This window comes from Gallinula chloropus (genome assembly GCF_964237585.1).
Source record: "Gallinula chloropus genome assembly, chromosome: 15".
NCBI lineage: Eukaryota > Metazoa > Chordata > Aves > Gruiformes > Rallidae > Gallinula > Gallinula chloropus.
In genome coordinates this window covers 7,075,303-7,095,222 of record NC_140100.1, presented here as the reverse complement: position 1 = coordinate 7,095,222, position 19,920 = coordinate 7,075,303, and the positions used below count along the sequence as shown (strand labels likewise).

At 37.5% G+C, this 19,920-nt stretch overlaps 1 protein-coding gene across 1 annotated transcript in view; it reads left to right on the top strand.

Annotated features, from left to right (window-relative positions):
• Positions 1 to 19,920, top strand: part of SDK1 (sidekick cell adhesion molecule 1) — a gene marked incomplete at its 5' end in the record, with an annotated part of 398,756 nt that overhangs the window by 104,085 nt on the left and 274,751 nt on the right. Inside the window, one exon of the mRNA XM_084271072.1 lies at positions 14,396 to 14,555. Within this exon, the coding sequence (XP_084127198.1) occupies positions 14,396 to 14,555 (160 nt within the window). The remainder of the gene's footprint in view (positions 1 to 14,395; positions 14,556 to 19,920) is intronic.

The window sequence follows — 19,920 nt, the reverse complement described above, 5'->3', positions numbered from 1 at the left end:
TAGAACAATATATTTTAATCCATCATCATGCTATTTTTACAGCTTCATTCTTTTATTTGCCATCGTTGCACTTTTTCTGTTTACTTCTAAGCTGCTATAAAATAAAGGCCAAAAGTCTAAACTAAATATTATATTACTGCTAATTTAGGCTGACTGTTTATTAATAGAACTTGTTTTCTGTATGTAGTAAAGATAAATAACAGAGGCTGTTGTTGAACTTTGCGTGCACGGTGTTCATGCTGGGGCTGCACATGCAATGTCAACTCTGGTTGTGTTTTTTTGTTACCATTTTAACCATTTTTTTTATACATAATTGTATTTTGAGGTACATTGTGAATATGAAGTATAGAAATCTCAGCTCTTGTCAGATAAAGTGGGTTGGCAAGAAGCATGAGTAGGGAAGTGATTTAAGTAATTTAACCATGGGTTACTTTAATTTAGAAATTATCATTTTTGTTGTGAGGCTGCTGTACTGGCCTTTGTCCAATAAATGTTTCCTGTAGCCATGGAACATGTTAATTTAATGTGTTTTCACATTAAAAAGGTGTCAAAAGAACTACCTGTTGAGTATTGCTAAACAAAGAGGAAAAACAACTAATTTGTTTCTTAATGAGGCAGTAATAATGTGCTAGCATTTCAGTCTATTTACTTTTAAGTCAGACAGGGTTTCTGGTTGAGCATCTATTTCAGAAGATCTGCTCTGTAAACAAGCCCTTTAAAATCTATGCTAATAGAATGCATAGACTACATCAATGAAAGCTCTGATTGCAGAAAAAAACATAATAGGAGTATTTATGTCATAACCCCTTAAAACAATAACTGTGGGGTATTTGGAATATACTACAGAAAGTTAAATAATACTTGGGCCAAGCTGTTCTCTATATTTTTCTGCAATACTGATGGTAATTCACTTAAGAATAAGAGCAGGAATGTTGCATGCACTTCTTACTCTCTCTATTCTTCATATCATGGCATGGAGTGAAAGAAGACAAGTGCCCAGGAGGCTGCCTGGAAGCTTCACTTGTTGGGGCCACTCTGGCTTCTGCTGTGCTGGGATATGTGCCCTATGCCTTGCGATTAGAACCTGGAAAATGAAGTTTGTTAGTAGTAAGTAATGTGTCAGAGTACACTAGAAGGTTGTGAGTGTGTTCTGGTTCAGTGCTGGTTAATCCATAAAAATCTGTGGCTTTGTCTGTTAAACAAATAGCCATAGGCTTTCCTTTGGTTTGTAAAGGGCCTTTTGATATTGAAGAAACCATTTCCCGGGTATTTCTGGAGGACTCTGTCATTTGTACAGGTTGTTTCTGTTGTTGGAAGTGGAATGTTGTTCTATGTGCTTTAGATAAATTATTTTATGGGAAAGCTTTAGGGTGGAAGAACAGAAAGCACCCGTTGCTGTGTTGTAGTCCTATGGCTCAACTTGTGAGGAATTGCCGAGTGGAAGAGGGAGAGTGGGAAATATTCTTGGGAGTCTGGAACCTCACATGGCCCAGGCTGTTTTCCAGCTGGGTTGGCATTCAGTGCCTGGTGAAAGGTGAAGCTGACTTTGTTGATCTGGTCTCACCCATGGCTTTCCTAAAACAAGTTAGCGCTCATGTTAAACAAAGAACTGCTCTTTGTTTAAAAATAACTTGATGTTGCCAGTCCTTTCAGAGAATGTAATTATGTCCTCTGGGGGACAAAAGAATAACATGCCTTATCTACTCAAGGAAAGCAGTGAGATGCCCTTTCCTTTCTTTGTCCTGCAATAATCTGCTTTTTTTAGGAAGAACGTTTCTGTTATCAACATTTTTCTCTGGTGGAGCCTGGTGAAAATAACTTCAGTCTGCATTGTCCTGTGGTACACGCCTGGCGAATGTGTAATACCTCAACTATATTTGTCCCTTTCTCCCACGGAGTTTAATAAAGGAAATTATTTTGATTAATAGCTTTTAGATTTAACAAACAACACTGTTTTGGGTTATACATCCATCTGGTCCACTTTCTAAATTGTCAGCTTGATGATGTATGTGAATGTATACAGCAGAAACAGATGACTGGAGGGACTTGTGAAATCCTGTGGAGAATTCAGTCAGCAGATTGTTTCCCCCAGTGAGCAATTGTACAGAACTCGTAAACCCGCCCAGGGCTTACCTCTGCTGCCATGCAGGAGCTCTTGTGAACCGAGGTTCAGGCTTATTCTGTATTCCTTTTGAATGTACATCTTCATTAATGTCAGGTCGTTTGGGTTCAAAGCAAGGGGTGCAGGTTTGCTCTTCATTTGTTAACTCTGCTAAGCAGGATTTAGCAGGACTGTCGGATTTATTTGATTTGGCTCCAGCAGAAATGATCAGGTGCTTGTGAGGTGGATTGAGTTGAGAGTAGGATTGCGATAGGCTATAATAAGTGTGATGTGGGAGTGTGGTGGCTGCTTTCTTCTCTGACAACTTTTATGTTATGCCCCAGTGAGAAGGGGCAAAGCTTTATCTTGTTTCTCTGCAAGTGTTCAGAGTTGTCTCTCTGGGACAACCCATGGACTGCCTTCTGACTGTCTTTTGACTCTTGGTTTCAGGTTGAACTGATAAGTTGCATGAATAATACCTCTTTAAGGTGACTGAGGGCTTGAACAAACTTCTACCTAACTTACAAAATCAAGATTTGCTTAAAGTGGTTGGTCTGTCTTTGTTTTTTCTTTAACCCATGCTCCCTTTAACAATTTAGAAGAACGATTTTTGGGAAGTCTGTTGTCTGGTTGTTTGAGACAAAATACTCATACTCTGCAGACAGTCTCTTTTCTTGCATTAATTGACAGTCTCATTAAAGGAATTGCACTGTCGTCCAATACTTGCCTCAGGTAGTAAACTGAGTGGTTTCTTTTTTTTTTTTTTTAGTTGAAAATATTTGGTTAAATAGAATTTTTCCAGCTGGGCTTGAGGAAAAGTTTATTAATGGTCATTCCTTTTTGTTAATTGTTTCATAAACATACTCACCTGACTAGTAGACAGCAGTCAGTACTTGAGTACTTGTTGCTTTTTGTCCCTCTTGTGTTGTCCAGACTAACAGAGCTAATGAAGTAGCACCTACTTGTGCTTAATTTCATGTTGTGGTGATATGACACAGAGGTGTCTTTTGATTTTTCTAGTCTGATAAATTGCGCGAAGATATAATGATGCTGTGAATTACTTCCAAAGAATAACTCCTTAAGCTTACATTCCTTAACCTTTTGTAGCTTTAAAAAGCTCTTGCTGATCATATTTTTTTTATGTAAAAGGACTTTTTTGTCTGTTCTGTGATTTGGATGTAATATATTGGATAAACATTATTTCTGTCCTGAGAACTCTATATGAGAAGGAAACAAGTTTCCCTTCCATTTCGGTATACAATTATACATTGTGTTTATATAATTGCTTATGATAATTGTTTTATATCTATATTTAATTGATTTGCAGTTATTGCATACAGATTAATGGCTTTCAGTTCTTTGGAGTTCTCTAATTTTAACATATTTAATGTTTTTCAAATGGCATGAACAAATAATGAGTATTTTCAATGCTGGATATGCCTTCAAAATGTTTGGCGCTCAGAATGACTTTTAACTGAGTGGTTTCTTTTATTGCAGATCAAAGTGCAGTGAATGCAGTCTTTGATTTAAAATCAAAATTTTACTTGTATAATCTTACAATTTTAAGCCCGTTTGCAGATGACAATGTGATTATGAACTACGCGGTTTTTATCACCTTGTGTGTTTAGATTGAGGTACTGTGTGCTGAACACAGGAATGTGGTACTTGAGTACAAATACACTTAGAACTCAGGAGGTGCTAGACCTTCAGGATGTACAGAGTGAAGTAAGAGTTTAGTAGAGGAGCAATCTGCTTACCATAGCTTTGGGCCTTGACCAAACGCCCCCAAACAAACAATCAAAAAAAAAGCCAAAACCCCCAAACCTGCAAAAACCCAGAAGAAGAAGAAACCTCACAAACCTTAATAGAGTTAGGACGTTATTTTCAAAACACTATTTAAGTTCCCTCTCTGCCTAACTGCGGTTTAACCCTGTCTGACTTAGAAATAAATCTTTTATTTTTCCTTTACGTATCCTTTTGATGTTTGTCATCCATCAATGTTACCAAGAACAGTAAAAGCATTGATCTATTGCTACACTTGGCAAGTTAAATAACGCTTTATGTAAGAAGTATTGATTTATAAAATCCAGTACATGTAATTAACATTAGAACTGTCAAAAGTTGAAAACAGTATTAACTTGCTGCTTATTTATAACCCAAAGAAAATTAAATAAAATATCCAGATTAATAAACTAACTCCTTTTTTTGCCTTCAGATACGTCAAGCTGAGTTATGTTTTCAAGAACGGTGATACGTTTCTTCCAACTTCTGACAGGAAGAAATTATGTGTTTCGTCAGTACTGCTGGAAATAATTCTATAGTCTCCAGATACGTGTGTTATCCCTGAGGTGATGCAAGAATTCCACTTGGATAGCTCTGAAAGGGTTTAGTATGAAAGACACAGAAATAAGTGATGATATTAGGGAAAATTAAGGTAGCCAATTTATGTCAGGCTTTCAAAGAGCCTTTGATCTGGCCCTTAATTAGCACCTGCTCTTCTGCAGGAAGGCATGCAAAGGTTGTCTCGTGGTTCGCATGTAGGGTGTGTGATTCAGTTGACTATACAAATCATGCAGCAAGAGTCTGAGAGCTCTGCAAGGATTGCTCTGTGCTTTGTTACTGACTCAAGAACTAACCAGGGGCCTGTTACTGGATTTGCTTAAGACAATGGGAGTATTTCTGTCGAGTTCTGTGACCTTTGGACTCTGCATTTTTGTCTGAGCTCGGCAACAGATAAGGACATGGACTATCCCGTGCGTGTTCGATATAGTGTGCAGTCGTGTGCCTGCTGCCCTTGGATCAATAGCAGTGTTGTGATCCTTTGCATTGACTCCTTGAGGCAGGCCTTACCCTGTTGATAAACCTATTTACGTTTATTGAGTTTAAAGGGCAAAAAAGGAAAATGACAAGTTACATGTAAACAAAATAACAATAGTGCTAAGGAGTGGCTGTTGTTTTCTAACAAAAGTTTCTACATGAATCATATCCCCTTTGGTCCCCTTCATCAAAAGAGATGTGTGTTTATATCTTTTGTGGATATTCATAGTTGCTTTGCTATCTAGAAATAATTTTCTCCTTGAAATAACAAATAGGTGGCTTTACATGGCTTTCAAGCCTGGCGGTGCCTTTGCTGTGCCATTGTTTCCTCCCGCTGCACTTGTGTTTCAGTTCTGGTGCACTTGTCAGCTGTTTACCCTTTGATTTAATTTATCTTGTAGAGAATAACCTACTGAGGGTGCCTCTTATACCAAGGACAAACTTGTGGAAAGCACATCTATGTTTTTATCTTTTCTGTTCTGTTAAATGTTCTGGAGGGTTTCATCCTGCCTTCATCCTGGTGTCAGATGGACTATTAGTAGAAATATATATATATGTATCAATGAAGACATCGTTGGGATCATGCTGGCCTTACAGTGGTTGGAGATTGTAGATTATAGATTATGTACCAGCCCCAGTAGCTTCCTTTACAGTTAGGATAATGAAGGAAGCCCTGCTACATTTGGACTCTCTCTGTGTAAGGTGGTTTTACTTTCCACCTGCTGTGTGCTGAGACTTAAACAGTAACTTATTTCCTTCAGAGCTTTGCGAGTCTCTGTAAACATCACTAGATAGGAAAAGAATATGAAAAGGATGGAGGTTATGCTTTGATACAAATTCAGCCCGGGGAGCTTGTAGGTTTCTTTGGAAGCTTTGTTTTGGTTTTCCTTGTTAATGGGTTCTCTTTTATTTGCTTACTTTGTATGATACCCTTACTTTTTTGCTTGGTATATTTGTAACTTTCTAAAAGATATCATCATGAATATTTCCAAAAATAATTCTACAGCCTTTTTGGAGGATAAACTACCGTAAGTATAACTGAAGAACATCACCTGCACTTTCTTGATTTCTAATCTTAAGTAAATATTCTATGAATCCATGAAACTATGAATTGTGATTGCTTGATGATATACAAAATCCCAATATTTTTTCTTCTCCCTGACTCAACTGTAATATTACAGGAGGTCAGAAGGTGAAATTAAACACAAAGTGTAGAAATTAAACTAGAAAAGGAAACCTTAGCGGGACTTCAGGTTAATGCATCAGGAGTTGCTTGAGGCTCACTTAAAATGGTATCAGCTCATTTTTTTCTCCTTGGCTGGTCTGCTAAAGAAATCAATTTTAAGACATGAATGATATAATTGCATGCAGGAAAATCTTTCTCAGGGTATTTGGAGATAACCAAGAGAGTTTTAGGTAGGATTTTAAATGGAGTGATGTTACTGACCACTGTCATCTCTTCCGTTAGAGTTGAGGTTCCCTAAAACCCTTTTGTCTTTCTGTGGACCTTCTCCGTTGCAGTTCAGTTCTGAGTGTTTCTAATAAAACTCAAGGAATCTCTTGTGAAAAGGGAATTCTACTTCGAGAAGGGATCCTGTAGTGACTGAATGAATTGTTTTTAAGTAGATGATAGTGCTAGGTAGTAGATGTAATAAATGCCAGGAGTGGGTTAAGCAACTGGTGATAGTTAGACTTTCTTTTTTATTGTAAAAAAGTGGCTCTAGGTTTTTTCTGTTGTCTCAGCATAATGTGCTGTCCTGGGTTCAACTAGGATAAAAGTTACTTTTCTTCCTAGTAGCAGGTATAGTGCTGTGCTTTGGTTTTAGTGTGAGAGTGATGTTGGTAGCACCCTGACATTTTTAGCTGTCACTGGGCAGTTACAGTGGCCACACTAAACCAAGGACCTTTCAGCTCCCCAGGGCCCTACTGGGGCACGAGGAGCTGGAAGAGCACAGCCAGGGCAGCTGGCCCCAGCTGGAGAAGGGGCTATTCCCTGCCAGAGAGTGTCAGGCTCCAGATGGGACTGGGGAAGTGAGCTGGGACATGCCATTGCTGCTCCGAAACAGGCTGGGCTTCAGGTTTGGTTTTATTCTGCATTTGGTGAGCAATTGCATTTGGGAATCACTTAGGGGGTTTGTATTATTAGTGTTACTATTATCATCTTCCTTTGTTATCCTTTAAATTGTTTATCTCCACACCTGTGGTTTTTTTCATTCTGGTCCCCATCCCCTTGGAGGTGGAAGAATTGAGCAAGCAGCTGCCTGGTGCTCAGTTACTCACTGGGGTTAAACCACAACACATGCAAATCCATTTTTGTAGTTCATCTAAAGCTGTTTGCAGGGACAAATGGAAGAAGTAGAAGTGGTATAAGAGGAAATATTTGTGCCTTAAAAAAAGTAGCAAGGTTGGATGTACTAAAACAAGTTTATCTGTAGTAAGTAATTTCATGGTGCGTGTCTTAGAAGTGTAGAAGTTTCCAAGGAAATTAATTATCATGTTTGTTCCTTTAAACAATACTGCATATGAGTCAAGGTTTGAGAGAAACATTTGATCTATTTGTATAAAGAAATGAGGAGCTTGGAAGCAAAATGGGACCTGCAGTGCCATGTAAGTAATTCTAAAATAGAGACCTGATGCTTCAATTTAAAAAAAAAAAAAAAAAAAAATTAAATCTCTTAAATATCAGCGTGAAATACTCATTCTTGCCACTTGGGACTTCTGTACTTTCAAAGTGTTGAAAGCTAATCATAACTATACATTAAAGAATGCCTAGGTTTTCTCCTGGGATAGCATGCAACAGGTATGCAATCTTAAGTTCAATATTTCTTCCATCCAAATCAAATATATGATTGGCAATTACCCAATAAATGACTTGCCAATTAGTTACTTGACCTATTCAAGATGAAAAGAGTTACCCATTGAAATCTTGTCTCCCAATGACTGTGCATTTAAAAGAAATAAATGTCACTTATTGGAGAAATATGTAGGTTTCCTTTCAGAACTTGCTGAGTCCTAAAACAATTTAATTCCATCCCCAATTAAACCTTTAAAAGCACTATCCATCAACCTCAGCTCATCCTGTATTTGCATTTAGAGATTACAGCAGAAGCATCCAACAAGCAGGTTATCTTCTTTATTTATAGGTGGACAAATATGGGTAGGGTGGGCTCATTTACTTATGAAATTGAGGGAGAAAGACTGATTTAAATGCATTTGCTTTGATATTATTCTGGTCTAAAGTCAGATACGGTCTTTTGATAAAAGTTCAGGAAAACCACTTTAAGGGAATGCTTTATACCATTGTGTGAAAACTCGTAACTACGGCAGTATATTTGAAAAACAACCTGATATTTTAATGAAATATTCTCCATGATGCATCAGTCCTTTCAAATCCAGGCTTAGAATGAGATGGTAAAATGCAATTTAAATTTAATTGTTGTACTTTGTGATTTATGTCACACTTTCAACTATGAAAATTTGAATCTCAAATATCCAATATTTGGGGTAGAATAGTCTTCCTGCAAATCAATACAGTTAAAGTGACTGAATGCTCTAATGTATGTTTGACATTGTTGACAGTTTATGAATAGATCATACACTGACTTTCATGGCATCTCACCGATGCAGCCTCGAAGGCTTGAATTTAAAAGAAGATTGATTCAAATATATCTAAGTCCAATCTAACTTCCTGGTATGTTTCCCAGGATTTACTATGTAATAATTCCAAATTCTTATGCCATATCAGCTATTGAAGTTCATTTCCACAAGAGAATACAACTTGCATCCAGAGCTAGCACATGTATGCGTGCCTATCAGGGGAAAAAAGATAGTAAGATTAAAAGGTCCTTTTCAAAAGGAAAAATAGAAGAATCTTTTGTACAGTCAGGATGGGAATAAGAAGAAAACAGCCCTGGTTCCCAGAAGGTCTCAGTTATCAGCTGTCAATCAGTGCAGGGTAGCTCATACTTAACTCTATGTGCTCAGTCTGATGCATCAGCTTGTGACTGTCACAGCTGAACTTGAATATGTGCTTGATGGCATTCTGCTGTCCATAATTGTACTTGAGATAACTGAAAAGATTCTTCCTGCCTTTAATTTGGGCTTCCTAACTCTAGCTTCCTTTTTAATTTACCTATACTTTTGTGCTCTGCTTTCAGTCCCCTCTACAGAGCTTTTCAAATACTCTGTATATGGCAGTTATCATTAACCTACCTGAAGGTGGCTCACATCCCTTTTCCTTGGAAACAATGAGAGTAAAAGCATTCTGATATTGTTGCTCTTCTGGACTTACCATTCAGCTCTATGTGTAATTTATTTACCTAGTCTCATTTTCCTGGAAAATTCCTCAGAGACGTTCAGTTCTTTATCTTTCTGTCAGTCGATTGTGGCTTTAGATGTGCACGTGAAGAAAGGGTGATGAGCATCGTGCTTTGACTAGAGACTAATAAGCTAAAATCAATATAGGTGTGCTTTTATAATAAGTCAATTCTATTTTTGTTTGGGTTTATTGAAAAATGTATCTGAGTCATAATTTATTTGCAGTATTTTATCTGTTGGATGGACTGGAGTGATGGAGAGACAGCTGCTCAAATGATATTAGTGATTGAGCTGTGTTCACACAGACTCATTGATTTATGAGCAGGTTAATCTACTTTTAATATTCAGCATTGGCTCACCTAAAGATGACTTAAAAGTAGAGAAACTTAACAGAGACGAATACCAGTAAGACTGAGGGTCTCTTAACCCGTTCTCTGTATTTGCTATACTATTATTCCTCTGAGGGTGCTCAGGACTTCAGTAACTGGTTTTTGCAGATGTGAGCATGTGATTTTACCTGTAACTCTTGATATCTGATGTTTCTGGAGATTTTAACCGGGTTATTGCAGTGTTTTTCACTGAGGAAGGTGATGTGATACTTCTCTGAGGATGGGAACTTTCCTTTTCTCAGCAGGGTAGAGGTGTTGAAGATCGAATTGCATCTTTAACTCAAATACATGAATTCCTGAGGGATAGGACTTCAGGACTTCTTTCAAGATCTTGCAGCACGTTGTAGTAATTGAAAGATCTGTTTAATCTGACTTTGGTTTATGTGTTTTACAAATCTAAGCTGTTAGAGGGCTATGAATCATTAGTGAAACTTGGTTGATATCTCTATTGGAGGGGATGTTTGTGCTCCCTGAGATGCTACTCTGAACTGTCTGAAGTCATGTTCACTCATGCTATCCTTATGAGATTTGGTTCCCCTAGTTAACTAATGAGTAGCATCTCTTTGAATTTCTGTTTTCATGCCTTTCAATACAGAGCTGTATGGCTGGCCTTCACCTCTTGCAGACTCTGCTTGTAAATTCAGGCCTAAACGTCAACTTTTGGGGAGAACAGACTGAGTGAGCTCCAGGTTTTTCTGTGCTACATCTCATCTGCTAGGGCTGGGGAGAAGTCCAGAGTAGGTAACGGTTGCATACAGCACCATTGTAATATTGAAATGCCAGGATTAATCCAAGCAGAAGTGGATGGGCATTGTTGAACTAGCTCCTGAAACTGTATTTTGAGATAAAATCCATTGAAGCCTTGCATGCACCAACAAAAGAGAATAGACAGGCTAACCTGGCAGTACCATGGGACTTGCTGGTTAGTGATGTACAAAAGCAAGGCAGATGTATTTTAGAGCAAATTCCCAGATAATTTTGGCATGTTGAACCCTTTTTTTTTCCTTAATATTTATATTAAAATGAGTGATCATCATTGTTTTAAGGATACTAGACAGGATGTTAGTGAGTTCTGTAAGCAGATCACAGAAGAAGTGTAGAAGCTGTATATCTGTGCCAGCAGATCGGTACCTCATTGTTTCTTGTCCTTGCAACTCAGGAAAATTTTTAATTATTGTTGTTGTTGTTATTGTTGTTATTATTATTTTAAAATCAGTGTGACCTGAAGAGCAAAGCAGGCTGGCAGTATTAACAAATTTTCACATTTAGAAGAAAGCCACAGAAAGCAGGAATACTTGATTTTTATTGTACGTGGAAACCCAGTTTAGCTAAGAATTTCAATTCTAGTATTTTATTCTCCCTGTTTGGTTTTAGTAGGTTTTTTGCTGCATCCTTCAAGATAATAAAACCTGAGATGCTCTCATGGCTTCTAAACACTTGATTTGCCAAGTTTTGCCTTACAGTGAGCCTTTTTTGTATTTTATTAATAAGGTGCAAGTGTCTAATACCTATTAAATGACCTTCCTTAGCTGGTTCCTCTTTTCCTACAGTTTCCTTTTATTTTTCTTGCCAATTTTGCTGTTTCCCTGGGTTGCTGTGTAACAACAAAACTTGTCCTTGCAGGTCCAGTATAAGTCTGGTTTCCATTACAGGTTAAGATGTAAAGCTTAGGATACAGCACTGTTTAGCCTGCATGTCTGAGGGGTGACAGCACTGTGTCACAGATATGCCAAAGTCATCAAAGCTTTACTGCTGCCTCTTTTCATGGAATCTTTGCTCAGTATTTTATTTTCACTTCTGCTTTCAGTGAATATTTAGTGAGTTCTGATTACATAATTGAATTTGATAAACTGATGGTATGTGATTGATGAGAAAGTCAGGGATGAAAGATTAGAAGATAAAATTACTTCAAGGGTTTAAGTAAATCTTTCAGAGACCTGGGGTAATTTATAAAGCATGCTATATTCTTTATAAAAATATTCCCAGAGGTCTATTAAATTTTAGCTTCTACCGGAATTGGATTGAATTTTGAGAATCGTTTTCATGTAATACCAGCTTGATTGTGATATTTGAAATGGGAGGTAGCTGAGTGGGTTACAGCATCCCTGGGAAGGGCTGAGTGACAGACTTGTGGGCAGCACTCTGTCTTGCAAATCAGTCTTTTGGTCTTGGAAAGATGTAAGTTAGAGGGAGTAAGTGGATAATTCAGAATGAAGTAATGAAGGCTGTTATGCTGCTTGAGTCTTTAAATCACTGAAAAACAGGATCAACAAATTACTCTGGTAGAGGTTTGTAGTGCAGATCCCAGTTTCAGTGTAATCCCCCTGAATGGCTCAGCTTCCCTCAGGAAGGAGCAGCGTAACAAGGTCATTTCATGAGCCTCTCTGTACCGACAGGTTAATATAATTGTTTTCAGGGGGCTCGGTACTAATTATTCCAATTTACCAGTTGGGATCTGTGCTGAGGACTCAGACTTTAGTCACAATCCGTTCTCTAGATACCAGTACAGCTCCCTGCCATGGCTTTTTCATCTCCAGAGGGACCCTGAGACCCTTAATCTTGCATGGGTTGAATGTCTGTCTCATAACTCCTTTGGGAGACTCCCCAAAATACACACAAAGCCTCTGAAAGGATTTAACATTTCCTCACTTGGTTAGAAATATCCTTGTAAAAAAAATTGCTTTTTGCTCTGGATAAAATAACCATACTTCACACCAACATCGTGTTACTCTAACTTAAATTAACTCTATAAAGTTTAAAAATATTGGTTGATTTCACTAGTTAGGAGAAAATGGGAATTGAGATAAGACTTTTTCACAATATTTATAAACAAGAAAGCAGCTTTTCAGAATATAATCTCAGTTGTGTAGCAGAGTGAGTGCAGAAAGCATCCTTGGCTTGCCTGGGACTGTCTGCCAGCTTGGAACTGTTCCTGTTTTCTCATATGTTGAATTTTCATAGCTTCCTGTACATCCAATTTAAAGAAAATATTACTGATCTGTAGTAGCCATTAATCAGTTCACTTGAAAAACAAATTTTTTAAAATGCTACAAATCAGTAAAGTGCCTCATCTCAAAATACATTTTTTTATTCAGTTTGTTAGGCTGGATCTTGTGTAATAATTTGTAAGTATTGCTTTAAGATAATGTGCATTTCTCTGCAGAAATCACTGTATCTCTCTGAAGTTAAACTCTAAAAACTAGGGGAACAATTTGTGAATGCAAATCATCAAATGTGTATGCAGCTGATGCTGAACTTTACGGGTGATTGTAGCAAATAGTTTGGCAAGAGTCAGCCTGTGACTCCTTGACCACCTCCCCTGAAGTGCAGCTGCTACCCTGGGACTGTAGCGTTAGGCCGATAACGGGTCTGTGCTCTGCTAAGTAATACAAATTCCCTGATAAGAGGCACAGCAAAAGATAAGGGCTTAGAGAGGGTGACATCACTGGGGCAAGCTGTGTACCCACCACCATCCCAATCTTCGATGGAACATGAGGGCACCTTGAAAGCCACCAACACCCCTTGCCTTGAGCTCGTTCTTCTCCCTAGTGTGTGCTGGCTGTCTTTTGCCTACCAACTAGTAGAGATCATAGTATGTGACCATAGTATGTGTGTGGATTAAAAAATTTCCGACAGCTTTAAATAGTGCATGAGGTCCTATCATAAATTGTAAAAGATAGCTTAAACTCTTAACATAGCAAGCATAAAGCCACCTGAGCTTAATCTAAAGCAAGTTCTAAAAGAGGGGTTAGCACTTTATCTGAACAGTTAGTTGCCCTGGGACAACATTTTCGTATGTGCTCTTTTCTGGTTGTATTTTCTATAGAAAACACACGGACACACATTGCACTCCGAAAAAGCACAGTGCAGTAACTTCTACCGATTAAATATTATTCCCATGCTTTGTATTAAATCTCTTTGTATGTATTTGTGTATCACAGAATGTATTTGTAAATTGGTAAGACTATGTCTGTAGTTCCTACATAATTACAAGTAGAAGTATGATGGGTGAAGTGTGAAAACCTTCATCTTCCAGGGGTGACGGGGCGGGTCTCCAACCATTGTCAACTTGTGATAAATCTGTATTTGAGTGGAGCTTTAGGGATTTACCAGTTGAGAATTCTGCTGCTTGCAGTATTTTGAGTGTTAGTGATCCATGGGAGAACAAGAGTTTGAGACTCCATGTGACCCTTGAACATCATTGAAATACTCTAATTTAAAATCTGTTAGTGGTTGCAGGTAATATAATTCAACGCATTTTGTTTGGCAATAATGTTGAAAAACAAGTTAATCTTGCAATTTTGTGAGGTGCTTTTTTCTAAACTCTTATTTTTTTATCAAAATTCTTCATTTACTCCGGAACTTCTCTTGCTGTGATAATCATTTCTATCCAAGATTACTCTTCTGGTTTCTATTCAAGACGTTAAAAATGCTTTAAGTGAATTTAATTCCCACAGAGGAGAAGGGTGAAAAAGAAAAAACCCAAAAGGGCTGTTCACTGCCTGCCACAGTAGACAATGCTGAAATTCTGATGTGCATAAGTAGTTAACATGGACAAACGCTTGTCTGAGTGGGCACTTCTAAGAAAGTACCTAGAACTAACGTTATCAAGATCTTGTGAATTCTGTCTCTAAAGATGAAGCTGAGTTAAGACTACTCAGTCATGTTATGTCTTGTTTTATGTTTGCCATTTTGAGAAGAAATGAGCTCAATATTGGTGGTTTATGCTCTACTCCAATACTTAAACCTTTTTTCTCTCTCTGTATTTCAGATGATGTTGCACCATACTTCAAAACTGAACCAGGCTTGCCCCAGATACATTTGGAAGGGAATCGACTCGTCCTTACGTGCCTTGCCGAAGGCAGCTGGCCCTTGGAATTTAAATGGTTACGCAACGACAGTGAAATAACCACCTACTCCAGTGAATATAAGTAAATAAAAACTATATCATAATCTTCTCTAAGTGTAATTGCAAAGAACTCCAAAACAAACAGTGGCCACCAAAAACCCCAGTCCCTCAAAAACACCTTTGCAGATCCTGATACGTTGACATGTCTTTTTATCATGAAAGAAGACAGGTTGTTTGTAAACATATAAGATCTCTATGAATCTCCTTTGCTAAAAACGATATTTAAATGCTGTTTTGCTTACACATACTTGTACTAAAGAGCAGGCACATTCTTTAGCTAAATGTTACATATGAAATGCTACTTATCCTTGAACAAAGCCAAGCTCAATGTTCTTTTCAATAGCATCCAGAACAGTCTATCTTAAATTGCACATGAAGCTTTTGGTTTCACTTGTGACACCATGAAAATTAATCTTATAGATGAAACTGTTCTCCTGTGATTGTGTGCTTTGGTCACAGAACCTCACTGACTCCCTCCCTGTTCCCCAAGACATCCCATAAGCAAGAGCAAAAAACTGCTGTGGCTAATGGGACGTATGTTTTTGATAATAGGCAGCAGATGGTTGGCCAAATATCCCAGTGTAAAACAGCCAAGTTTTGTCTGCTTTTCTTCAATGGGAGTGTTAACTGTCTCTCCCCTGTGCAACTGGCAATTTCTATAACCTTATAGAAATTTCATATTTATGCAACGTATTTGCTGCTTTCAGATTTTGTTGAAGTTACCTAATGAATTCAGAAGCTAGAAGGGGTGCGTGTGTGACAGATGGAGCACTTGTACTTTTGTAATTACAATTGCTTAAAGTAGGGAAAAGTTGTGCTCCGTTGCTGTAGACAAAAATCACAGTATAGATTAGTATAGAAATGCAAATAAAGATACAAAGTTCTATATTGTTACACAGTGTAGGCCATAATTAACTTTTCTCAGAGATTTTCCAAACTAATTTAACATTATTTCTATTTTCTGTATTTTTTACTTTTATAGAATAGCATAGAGAAAAAACCAACCTTTTAAACTGAGTTTTAAACCTCTTATGGGTCATTTAGCACATATTCAGCAACTATGATTCCAACCAAGCATACAGTTCTATGTGAACTTCCCTAGGAACTAGAGGCTTCTGATTTAGTTGAGACCATTTAGTCCTGAGTAATTGCATCTATTAATTGTTGCTGTTTTCAAGCCCTGAGATATGCTGATACCTTGGAATGAGCCACACACACGTACTGGACTGTCATTGAATTTATAGAAGAGATTTGTGAATACTTTCTAGAAAACAAAAAAAAAAAATCTCTAACACAATCACAGGAGGTTTGAGCATCACTTGGTGTAAATGCCACTTGTTTTGATCAACAATGGCAGAGTCCATTGTAGTTTCTCAGTAGAAGGAGCTGACAGCAGCCCTACAAAGGGATGGTGTGGGAGGACAAAGCACACTGACGTGGACTCAACAAAACTCAAAGGTTAGAACTCAAGCTTTGTAGCTGTGCTAGGCACCCAGGGACTTATATTTCATGATGCTAGGAGAAACTCTAATAAGGATGTGTGACACACTGAAGCTCATTAGAATGCTGTGCTATTTCTTAAATAAGTGAATGTCCTGTTGCAAAACCATGATTTCACTGTGTGTTGCAGGGGAAGTTAGAACCAGTGTACTGGAACAGCTCTCCCAAGCTCTGTGTGTGCATATCTGTACACAGGGTCCTGTCTCTTACCATGGGACTTAATTTAGCCTAGTGAACATCAGGTCATGATACCAGCAATATTTATGAATTTTGCTATTTCTTGTTTGTTTGTTTCTAATTAAAACATCTGCTGCAGAGATGATTGAGAACATAGGAAACCACTAGTTTGTAACAACAAAATAACATAGATAAAAAACAGTAATTTGGAAGTTGCAGCCCTACTAGTGCTGCCATACCACAGTCAGAGATAAGCCAAACGGGATTTTGATTCTATAGAAATGCAAAGCTTTAAGCTTCCAAAAAGGATTATATGGCATAGGTGCATTAGGATGAATGAAAGCAAGGAAAAGATATGCTTAGACATAAAAATTCCAGTTGCAAAATTTAAGCTTTGACCCCATAATAGTTTGCTGTGCAGTTCTCTTGGGTAAATACTCTGTTTAAATGCATGAATCTTTCCTGGGGAAGTGACTTCTACTGCAATTTGAATCATCAATCAAAGATTTTTGGTAATTGATATTACTTAATGTGTCTCAGTTAAAGTAATGTCTGTATTGTAATGGGCTGAAAATATTCAAAGCTTATTATAACACACCAAGTGAGTAAAGAACTAATTGGAGTCTTTGCATTTTGACACTGGTGACCCTGAATGAACAGCTTTTCTTTGTATAACGATGCTGATGATGTGCAGAGCCTGGCTTTTATAGTGACTGTGCATACACTAGTTTGAATTAAGAATTTATAAAACAACCTTATAAATTCTTTGTGATCTGAGACACGTAATGAAAACAAATCAATATTGCTGACTGTGATAGCAATTTTGGTTGTGTGTAGAAGTTAAGAGTCTTTAAGGTTCAGGCAATGAGGTTGACTTTGGTTTTCATTGGGTATTTTTTCCTTTGTTTTGTTTTGAAATAAGTTCTGGCCCATGTGTGTCTTCCATATTTGCTTTTGTGGCCTGAAGGTATTAACTTATTTTGAATTCAAGCCACTACAGTTATGTCTAAACACCAGTATGTTTTTCTCTCAAACTACTTAAAAGTATCTGATTATTACATTGGTGTCTTTAATATTGGACATGTCTTAATATTTTTCTTTATAAAAGTAGTTAGATCAGTTGATACATGAGTCCCTTGTTAAAAAATTTGAACAGATAATAAGTTATATGACTAATAAATTTGGTTTTCATTCTGTACATACCTGCAGCCTGTAAGTTCACCTCTAACTCTTAGAGTGTTTAAAATTAAAATGAAGGTGTACATTTGAAATTAGGAGTGAAATTCTGGGAAGCTTTAAGAAAGCATTAAGTAGCATTTCTTCTTAAGTGTTTGATACCACTTCATCCTTAAGCTCCCTGGTGATGGAGCACAGTGTGCTCTGGAAAACTTCCCATGAAGCTTTCTCTTATGCTTGATGCTTTATGTTGTTCTATGAAAACTTTCTAAACAGCCAGTTTTTGCTTGGCTGTACCATTCAAAATAGAGAAAGTGTCTGGTCTGATTTTTCAAAGTACTTTCACAGATCCCCAAAAGCATTAAGTAGCTTCCTGGTATCTATACAACGAGAAGAACTTCTGTTGTGGAAAAGAGTGTAGACAAAATTATAGCAAAATCGTGTCTTGTCATGGTAAAAAATTACATTAACCTTTGATATAAATTTATTCTGTGGAAGAATGTCTTATTTAGAATTTAGAAAGCACTAAATTCTTCTTTCATATCAGAAATTCTTCTTTCATATCTTCTCTTCTTTCATATCAGAAAATAAGTAGAATGGTGGAAGCCTAGCACAAAAAGTGGTACTTTGACCATTAGGTCAACAGAAAAGTTTATTTAAAAAAAACAAATCAGCCATACAAAGTGCATAAAGGCTGTTTAAAATCATAAATACAGAATTAGAAATTCCATTAATATCTATCTATGTCTTTCTCAGGTTTGTAATTTTCAAGTTAAGTCACAAATAATGTAAGCATTACAGTGTGCTGCATTTCCTTTTTAGTTTTAATTCTTCCATCCTTGCTTTACCTGCTCATTGCTACCCAGGAGGTCCACTGAGAAGCCAACTGCTCAGTCGGTTTGGGCTCCCTTGGGGCTTCCAAGGTAGATGGGTTTTCACTGTAAACTTGACAAGATTTTCTTTTCTTCAGGCAACATATTAAGAATGTTTCCTGATGAAACATTAATAAGCCAGAAAGGAAAACCGAAGTAGGATGCTTCTGATCTAATTGATTTGTTTTGTCCTAGCAGTAGAAAAACCAGCTCTGCATTCCTGTCTTAGCACAGATGAATACCAGAGAGAAACCTTTAATTTTGGCTCCATTTAATAGACAAAGGAATAAACGTTAGCCAAGTACAATACTAAATTTTTATGGGAGGAAGAAAAGCTGGTTAAGCTGTAAACTATTTGGTAAAATGAACTGTAAAAATGAATTGTCAATATTTATTTGTCAGAATCTTTTGTGTGTGTGTAGTAATGATATTTTGCAACATTCATCTGCCTGGCAGAAAAGGAAATTACTCTGTATGGACCTAGGGAAGCCTTACTGTCCTATTGATCCCTCTCTTAGGCCTTGTTATTTTCACCTGTGCTCTCACTGTCTTTCCTATGGCATACTTATCAGGCAGGAGGTGACATGGCTAAATCAGAGTTACTTACCCACTGGCCAGCAAGTATTTGTGTGCAGATTGTTGGGCTTACTGTCAGTCCCAAATGTAGTGCTGTTTCCAGTCTTCCTTATCTTCCCAGTGCAAATTGCCATAATCCCTGAAGCAAACTTGCAGGTTGCCCCAAAGGAGGCCAGGAGGAGCCAGCTTAGCACACCGGCTGCTGACAGCAGGAGTGCCTCATGAGTCATACTTAGGACACCTGGGTCTCTTAAGAATCACCAGAGACAGCTAAAATTTGTCCATGATTTTGGACTCTCTTTTAATTCACTGTATTTGGTCGTCTGACCTATTTGTTACAGTGTATTTGATTGTAATTATAATGAAGTGATTATAGTCTTAATTTATCACTTAAACTAGATTTCTTCTACCTCCTTCGGGTTTTTTTGCTGTCTGGTCCTGTTCAGATATTAAGCTCTATACGTGGGTGTGTATAGTATGTGTGAGTATAAGGAGAGATACTTTCCTGTAGTGGTATTAAATTTTGAAGATTAAAATTCAGCAGTTTTATTTTTCCTTATCTTTTCATAAAGACTTTCATTAATCCTACCCTAATATCTCCAGAAGGTGACCGGGGGAATATGTGCTTTGATTAATGTTTGTTTAATGCAGGATTATCTATATTATTCATGTGTTTTATTCACATTTAAACTGTGCCTATCAGCTCATTTTCATGTTGAGTAATCAGATATAGTCGAGTGAGGAAGGTGGGCATTAGTGGGCTAAGTGACTTTAAGTACAGTGAAGGACAGAGCAAATACAGTGCGCGGTGCACTGTGGCTTTCACGGTGTTCTTCTGAGTTCCAGTGGTCACACAGTGTAGTAAACATCTTTTTTTTTTTTTCCTGTTGGACCACTTTGTTTCTTGCAAGTCTTTCTAATGCCTACATTTAGATTGTAGTCCTCTCCTGCCACCTCTGAACAGAATAGCAGGCATCTTTGCCTTATGGATGAGTGTGGGTAAAACGAAGGAAAACATTTAAGCCTGTATTTCAAGGGAACTTGTGAAGAACTGATTCATATTTACCAAATGTAGGTCTTAAGAAT